Here is an 8896-nt window from a genome sequence, read left to right as displayed (position 1 = left end):
TTTTCCAAGCTTGCCTTCCATAATGAAAAACTAAACTCTTTATTGGAGCATAGCACGTAGTTTTTGTCAATAGCAGGCCCACATATCTCCAAATAAAAAGGCTCGACATATCACTGACAAAATAGAAAGTGCTGCTGTAAAATAATTGCTAAATTGCAGACAGAGTGATCTTACATAAACACAATTCTTTCATTTTGCTGTAAGGATCTGAACAAATGAGCATCACATTTTTTTTCTCCAAATGAAATTCATACAGTACACTACAGTATACAGGCCCAGCATGATGCAGCCTTGAACAAAAAAAAACAAAAAAAAAACCTCAAAGTCAAACTTATCAGTCTGATACAAACTGAGAAAGAGGCTCATGGAATCAAGGTTAGTATTCATCCAAGTTATCCGCTTTGGGGATGGCGAGGCCTCTGTCCTTCAGGGCCTGCATTTTGACTTTGTCCGTCTCCTGTTTGGCTTGCTGCTGCAACCGTTGCTCCTCCAGAATCTCTTCAATGGAGACCTGCTGCAGGACTGTGTCGCAGGGCTTTTCCACATCCTACAGAGACAGGGACAGCATTTCATCGGTCACCAGACTTGTGACAAAACGCACACATTTTGTACATCAGCAAACTGTTCACTCTTTCCTCCCATAACAACTTCAGATGAAAGCTTAGCACAGGAACCTTTAACATTCTGCATGTAAATATGTTCCTGCTGATTTGGAGTTGCCACTGTTAGCCAAACATAATCATCCAATCCCTCACCAGATAGACCTACATCTGAAAAGACACTATATTAAAGAGACACTATATCTGAAAATGCATCTTTACTCAACCACAAACCCAGCCTGAATGCAGACTCAATCTCCACTCACAACTCCCTTTTTTCCAGCAATGAAAACATAAATTGATTAACAGTGAGTGATAAATGAATAACAAAATGAAAGTGTAATTATCTGGCTACCGCAAACCTCTCCCACCACAAAAGATGTGGAGCAGTGAGCCTGACAATAGTGTTTGGATGCCTTGTGTCTGATAAAAATTAAAATGTGATTACAAAACCATGCACTATGATGCCCATAACTTCTTTGCATCTATCGTTTGTTGATTACATGAACTGCTATACTCGCTTCATGCTGTACAGCTGCTGTAGAGGCTGTGCTGCTGTCAAAATGCAGATTTCTGACTGAATGTATGACACATATTTATGGAGGGAGATACAGAATGTGGGTTCATGAGTCATGTTTGAGCTGTGTTCAGGCCGGTCCTATACGGTCACTGCAATGTGCCTGTAACGTGTTTAACGTGTCACTGCACAAATTCACATATATGCATGATGATTAAAATATAATATTATAAATGTTTCAGTCTCTTAAACTTTTCCTTTAATGTTCTGAATAAGAAGTTTAAGTGGCTAAGCACAAGTTACATTTTTTCTGTAGGTTTCAGATATATTACGGCGCTTTTTATTTTGGTTATTTTACAATACAGCAACATGGCAGATGGATTAATATGTTTTCAAAGTTTTAACTGGCCATGTAGGAGGCTGCATAAGCCACATCTCACCATCCCATTTTCCATGTACCAACACAGCTTAATCTGCATCCTTGTTTGCAAAACAAGCTGCGTTATAATTAATGAGGCTTATCTTATCACACTAAAAAAGAAAAAAAAAGGGCAGATTAAAACATCCAAGCTGTTTCATTCACTTAGATTGTAACCTAGTGACTAACCCACCCAGAAAGATGAAAATATTAACATTACTTTGGGTTAATAAGCTAGGTTCATATGTTCCCTTGTTGTTTCCATTCAAACTTGTTTGGATCCTTGGCCACATGGTTATGTGAATCTTCACTCCAACACCCATTTCTACATTTAACGTTATGTGTAAATGACATAGTTTTGACTTAGACTTCATATCATTTCAGCTACATACCAAACACACAGAGAAATAAAACGAGGATATTCCCACTTACTATCTCTCCAAGCAGCACCACATTCTCTCCTCTCACAATGAATATTCCTCTGGGGATGTCACCAAATTTTTTCCCCACATGGATGCGCTCAACTGTTTGATGAAAAACTAAATTGGCTGGGGGGGGGGACACACAAAAGAAACAGGTTAAGGAAATAAAGTGCAGGATAATAAAGAAAGAATAACATTTAAAATGTTAAATAAAAACACCAGATAGTGGGAATCGCATGGGCATTTAAATTGAGCCTCTGTGCAATCAGCTGAAATGCTTCGGCTTGTGTTTTGCACCCTGTGAGTAAAAACAAGTGGGAGATAATTAAACGAGGTATACCAAACTGATCAATGCTTCTCAGGTAACCGATCAGTGTTCTGCCATCTCGGAGCAACACCAGGTGCTTCTCTGCAAGACACAACCAACATAAGCATGTTTAATTACAACATTGAACGGTCACGAAGGATCCAGTTGGTATCAGACACGATGCCACATCTTTAAACGATTCTTTTCAGCAAACCATGTCTCTCTACGAAGGAGCGGATCCTCAGACTTACTGTCGATGTCGTCTATGAGACTTGCTGTCCCTGGTACGTAGTTCATCTTGGGCTGTTTCTTGTTTTACTTGCTTCGTGTATCTTAATGTAACGTCAAGCCATGAATGTTTCAAAATATGTGTCTTTCAAGTGGAGTACAGGAAGCGTCTTTATACACGCCCGGGATAAACTTCCTGTAGTCGCTTAACCCTTTGGGCGCTGCAACCCAAATACATGTGAATTCAATATATTTTTAGGACCGGTGCTTAAATAAAACATATTTAAATAAATGTAACACCAAAGACAGATCGTTTCTGAAAATTAAAATAGTAGTTTATATAAAAAAATAATAGGATATTTAATAACGTGTTTCCTATTGGCTAATAGCGTCAACTGACGCACGGGTTACACCAAAGATCGTATACGATCGACAGTGACAGATTCGGAACAATGCAACACTTTCGCTTGTGTAGCCATACAATTATTAAAATTAAATTTGATCTTACATCATAACACAAGTAGACGGTGGACCTTCTGCATGATCTCACATCTGTATGCAGCATGAGTAAAACGTCCCTCTCTCCGTAAAGAGGTTCGTGGTGTCGTAAAGCAGCAGCAGAGTGAGAGCTCTTCACTTTTGCGCGTGCCCTTCGTTAAAGCTACAGGACAGGATCGCACAAGCTTTGGTGCCATTCCATCATTTCCTGATTCCATTCAGACAATCGCCACTTCTGGGGAAACGGCAGTATTGTTGTTTACAGTTTGGACTAACCCGACGGCTCGGATACGTCAACGTTAGTTTTAAGTTAACGGTTTGTCTTTTACGATGGCAGTTAACAGGACGGCTACCGCGGAACGCGCTTAGCTTGATGCACCCTCATCAAATGCAGAAATCCGGCTGGCCCTCGGCTGGCAACTCGGAAAATACGAACGGAAATTGGAATAACACCATGGTAAGTGGTGGACACCACTGAGACAAATCCACAGCCGTTGTCCGCTGCGACTCTGCCGCTGTTTGAGCGTGCGTAGTTATCTTAAAACGACCTGGCTTTGCACGGAAAACATTGTTACCCAGGTAGCTGGCGTTACGGGGTACTAGCCCATGCTAGCTGGACGGCTAACGGAGCTAGCTGACATTATGTAATAGTTAGTGCTTACACTACTTGTTCAGCTGTCGCCCGACTTTGTCTCGTTTATCTGGACGTGACGACACTGCTGATGGTAACGTTAGAGGTTACTGCAGTCGTGTCACATCGTGCACGTTTTGAGAAATATATTCAACCTGTTTCGGCCTGTTTTCGGCTAGCTCTACAGTATTTATCTTTTTTGTGCTAAACGGGTTCAGCATGCAGTGAATTCATTGTTGTCACCCTTTAGCCGGTTGCTGCATGTGGTTTACAGATTCCTGTTGGCTTGTTTAAACAGTACTCCTGCAACTCGAGGACAGAGATGTTCTCTTAAAATAACAATCCTGTGTGGTCTTCTGTGTTCACAGGACGCTCCTCAGTATCCAGGCTACCCCTCACACTACTGGTATCCCCAGTCTCATTCCACGGGACACTATGCAAACACCTACCCCTCGGGATCAGAGGTCCAGCCTCAGTACAATCAACAGGTAGAGCTCGCGATGCAACATAACCTGCCCTTCTAGATCCACTCATTGTTGGAATGCTGTTAAGCATTCCATGTCTGCTATGACTTTTCATATTTCTAATGGGATGTCTATGGAGAACATTTTCAAATCCTCTTAAACTTTTTCAACTTTCAAATCCTTCTACTTCCTCATACTTTCAGCTACAGACACCATTTTAACTTTCAAATGTTGAGAAAATCCTGATATATTGCGGCATAATTCAGCTTTTTCATATCTTTTACACTTTTTGAACTGTAACAATTTAACTTTTATGATTTTTTTCACTTCTTTTCTGCTTTTATAATGGGTGTGTATTGCGCAGCTTAGAGTGCGTGATGTCACCGCTAGAGTGAAGAGCAGCTTGAGATTTGTGTGAAAAAAAACATTTGTCTTTTGCCACTAAGTCCACAATCTTTACTCTTCATGCATAATTTCTGGATGTAGAAGTAGCTAATATTGTCCTCGTCGTAGACAAATTACTGTGGAATCCCACAGATTTACACATTTGGCACAGAAGCCTGTAATTGAGGAAAACCAACTTTCTGCTCCATAGAGACCAATGTTAAAGTTTGCCTCAAACACATCTTCCACAGAACACGGTACCCCATTTCTAAATCGCCAGTTAAGCCACATTTTTTACACTACAGACACAATTTTTACAGGATCTGTTTCTCAAGTCATCCTTCCTCTCATTTATTAATATAGGAGTTAATATATGGGAGTTTTGATGATTTGTTTGAGAGGTGTTTCCCTGTTTTATCTCCATGAAAAGGCTGCAAGGACACATGTGTTTCTGATTAAGCTAATTAGTGATGTTGATAAACACAGACACACATACACTCCTCTCTCTCTCTGTGTATCTCATACAGTCATTCAGGTCTTAGAGACTTTTAGAGGACCCCCCCCCCCATTTTAAAATCTTTTATTTTTTTAAAATAAAAGATTTAGAGATATACGTGATGCAGCTCAGCCAATCAAATATGAGTATTCTGATAAGTTTCCTGATTCGAGTGACATTTACACACACCGTGACACAATATGGAGACACGAGGAAAGACATGGCAGAGCAGGACAACAGTCATGTAAGCTGTAAATGATAAAACATAGGACAATCTCCAAATGAGAAAGATTGGATATTATTACTACCACAACTGATATTACTACCACTACTATTATTACTTATACCACAACTGCTACTACTGCTATTCCTGCTACTACCAGTCCTAATACTACTACAGCTATTAGTACGACTGCTACTAGTACTACTACGACTGCTACTACTTCTACTACTACTGCTACTGTTATATTAAATACTACGACCACGACTACAGCTATTACTATGACTACTGATACTACTACTTCTTCTAATTACTAATACTTCGACTACAACTTCTACTGCTACTACAAATATCACTACTGCTACAACTAGTACTTATTCAAATGCTACTAATACTTCTACTGCTAATAATACTTCTACTACAACTTCTACTACTACTACTACAACAAATATCACTACCTCTGAAATTTTCTTAAGCTACAGAAACCGTTCGAATATCAAAATGTTCAGCTCTTTCAGGAGAGGGTGATATGACTTCATATTTGTAATCTTTCAACTTTTTGAATTAAGCTTTTTGCAATTTTCTTTTGAATGGGATCTCTATGGAGAAAATCTTCAAATCCTGTTAAACTTCAAATTTCAAAGCCTTCTTCTTCTTCATACTTTCAGCTACAGACACCATAGTGAGACATTTCAACTACAAGGGTTTTCAGCAGTGCAGTTTAAATGCTTTCAAGCTTCAACATTTTTCAGACGGGTAGTCTCCCATTTCTTAATTTTCAGCAATTTTTTGACAATTAATTTCAGCTTTCAACGCATTTTCAGCAGGAAATGCATTTTCTAGTTGTCCTTAAGTCTCTTAAGTGCTTTCACCTTTCCCTCACCTTGTCCCAACGGTCGGCTGTCATGCCGGAACAGTAACATCAGCATGATACATTTACACCCAGACAATGGTATGTCTGATAATTCAGACCCGCTTGTGCTTTCCATGTAGGTAATGCCTGCAGGTTATCCAAATGGCCATGGTGTCTACAGCCCAGCGCAGAGTCCATATCCAACAAGTGGTTTCCACCCGTCCAACCCTTTCTACTGTGCCGACAGTCAGAGACCGGCCCCGGGTCCTTATCCTAACCAGGGCTGTCCTGCGGAGCAGAGCAGCGGGCCTTCTGGACAGCCACACTCTCAACACCAGCACCATCACTATCCTGGTCCACACTGTCAAGGGGTGAGTTCATTTAAACACACACTTATGTCAAATGTTGGATTTGCCAAATATAACATGACTATTGGTTGTCTTTGACTGTGACTTACACAAACATACAAAGTGATAGAAGTAATAAAACACTTTCTCTGAGCCAAAATTACTTTCACACACAAAAGAAAGAAGGTACTTTTGGAAATACTACATATATCTGTCTTGCCTCTACTCCCCAGGGTCCTGGATATCCTCCTGGGGCGTACCCTCACTACAGTGAAGGTGGTCACGCTATGCCTTCAAACCCCCCATACCCCACCGGCCAGGCTCTTCACCCAAACCCTCAGGCAGATGGTTGGGCGCACTCTGGTGCGTATGCCCCCCCACAGCAGCAATGGCCAACAGGCCAGCCACAAAACCACTACGGAAATCCTGTCCGTCCATCGCATCCTCCAGCATGGCCCGGGACTGGAAGTGGTGCTCCTCCACCGTACCAACCCAAGGTATGAGTCGGCATCCACTGTTTCTCAACGTGGTTTTTATGATTTATTTTTTTTTTTTTATGATGCAAATGGAAAGAGAGGCCGATATAAGACCGGAATAAAACACTCAAATTAGTATTCTCTCAGGAGTTGATTCACTCAAAACTGGATCGTCACACATGTCTTGATCTGAATTTTATTATCTTACAGATATTAGGAAAATTAATTATATTTGGGAATTACGTTTTTTTAATGCTCAGACATTTAGTAGAACTGCAATACACTGATGTGACTCAATGAAACCACATTTAGAGAATTAGATCTCAGAAACCAAAATGTCATGTTTTGCCACAGTATAGTCATAGATTATTTGATTAAGTCAATGCGATACAATGGTGTGTTTGTATGGTATTGAGCTTGAGGATTATGAAATATCTTAATCTTTTGTTTTATGTTGCTGTAGGAGCAACGTGCTCCACAAGTGGGACCTAAACCCCGGCCAACCCCATCCCTAAATCCCCCCAATGGAAAGCCTGCTGAAATAAGTTCACCTCCCCAAATGTACAACAAAACCGGGAGAGGCGAGCCTAATCCTTCGCAAGGTGAGCCCCCGCCCTCGGCCCCCGCCCGGGCTCCAGCGCCAGGCCATGCTGGACCTCATCCCCTGAGCGATAGCCACGGCCTAGCTAAGGTCCAACAGGTCATGGCCAGAATGCTACTGCTTCACGAGGATGTTGATGAGTTTGTTGGCAAAAAGTCAGACAAGAGTTATCGGTGTCTGGAGGAACTGCTGACCAAAGAGCTGCTGGTGCTGGACTCTGTGGAGACTCAGGGACAGGAGAATGTCCGGCAAGCCCGAAAGGAGGCCGTACAGAGGATCCAGGCCATTCTGGACCAGCTGGAGAAGAAAGCCTTCTGAACTAGACTTATTTACTGGTTTGAGGGCCATTACGTCTTGCGGTTTTCTTCTTCCAGATCTTCCATGGACACAATGAGGGTCAAGTCTCTCTCTCTCTCTCTCTCTCTCTCTCTCTCTCTCTCTCTCTCTCTGTGTGTGTGTTAAGGTTTTTTTTTTTCCACCACCATGATATACAATGACATACATAAGTGGCATGGACCCGAGACCAAGGCAGAGCAATCATTGCTACCTGGAATCAACCTTTGCCCAATTATGCTGGTCGAAGTGATATGATGGTGTTAGAAGTGTAAACTGATGGTTGCACACAGAAGTGACTTTCAGCCTCAGTGAGTGACTGTGCAGGCTACACAACATGACACTCTTGCGCCGCTTCTCTTTAATGTCATTCCTTCGCCAGCATAATGCAGGGCAGAGTCACAGGATGATTGAGTTAGTGGTCTCTTAACCTGTGATTCAGATTCATGCTGTCGGTCAGGATTGTGGGGTTGGCTTCAGTCTGATCCTACATCTTTTTTTCATCTCATAGTCTGTTTGCACGATACTGTCCTCCCTCCGATAGAGGCCATACACTTCGTTGTCACTTACTTCTCCATTTCTCTGCAGGAATAGGTGCAAAGCATTCCTTTTCGATTGTGCTCCCAGCCCTGCATGCACTGTAACGTCAGACGAGCACTCAATACAGTCCGAACATCTCAAAGCTCCTAATTGGGCCTAAAGTTGATTAGTAAAAAAAAAAAAAAATAAATAACTAAAGATTGCTTTCCTTGTTATTCCATCTTTTGGATGAAGTTTCTTCCTGAGCGCGGATCTAGATTCAGACCTACATATGAATGCCATGTATTTTACTCTAGGAACTACTGTTATAACAGATGCATAGGACATAAGGAACTTTAAGAATTACTTGAAAATATGTTAAATTGTTTTCTTTTTATCCCTTTTTGAATGGTGTGTGTGTGTATGTGTATGTATATATATGTATGTATGTGTGTACGTGTATATGTGTATATGTATGTATATGTGTATATGTGTATATGTGTGTATATATGTATATGTGTGTATATATGTATATGTGTGTATATATGTATATGTGTGTATATATGTATATGTGTGTATATAT

General features: G+C 41.1%; 2 protein-coding genes across 2 annotated transcripts; one reads left to right on the top strand and one right to left on the bottom strand.

Annotated features, from left to right (window-relative positions):
- Positions 1–3371, bottom strand: lsm1 (LSM1, U6 small nuclear RNA associated). The gene is made up of 5 exons (XM_031849766.1): positions 3000–3371; positions 2515–2712; positions 2297–2365; positions 1967–2082; positions 1–547 (listed from the first exon to the last, which is right to left on the bottom strand). Exons 2-5 carry the CDS (start codon positions 2558–2560, stop codon positions 377–379), a joined length of 402 nt encoding a protein of 133 aa, XP_031705626.1. The 5' UTR covers positions 2561–2712; positions 3000–3371; the 3' UTR covers positions 1–376.
- On the top strand, positions 3148–8740 carry bag4 (BCL2 associated athanogene 4). Its single transcript, XM_031849765.1, has 5 exons — positions 3148–3446; positions 3989–4108; positions 6178–6408; positions 6618–6881; positions 7324–8740. The coding sequence occupies exons 1-5, from the start codon at positions 3363–3365 to the stop codon at positions 7777–7779; spliced, it is 1155 nt and encodes a 384-aa protein (XP_031705625.1). The 5' UTR covers positions 3148–3362; the 3' UTR covers positions 7780–8740.
- Positions 8741–8896: the final 156 nt, after the last annotated feature.

Source organism: Anarrhichthys ocellatus, unplaced genomic scaffold, assembly GCF_004355925.1.
Source record: "Anarrhichthys ocellatus isolate YVR2014 unplaced genomic scaffold, GSC_Weel_1.0 scaffold9, whole genome shotgun sequence".
Classification (NCBI taxonomy): domain Eukaryota; kingdom Metazoa; phylum Chordata; class Actinopteri; order Perciformes; family Anarhichadidae; genus Anarrhichthys; species Anarrhichthys ocellatus.
The sequence above is the reverse complement of the archived record's forward strand: the minus strand, read 5'-3'. Positions and strand labels throughout refer to the sequence as shown.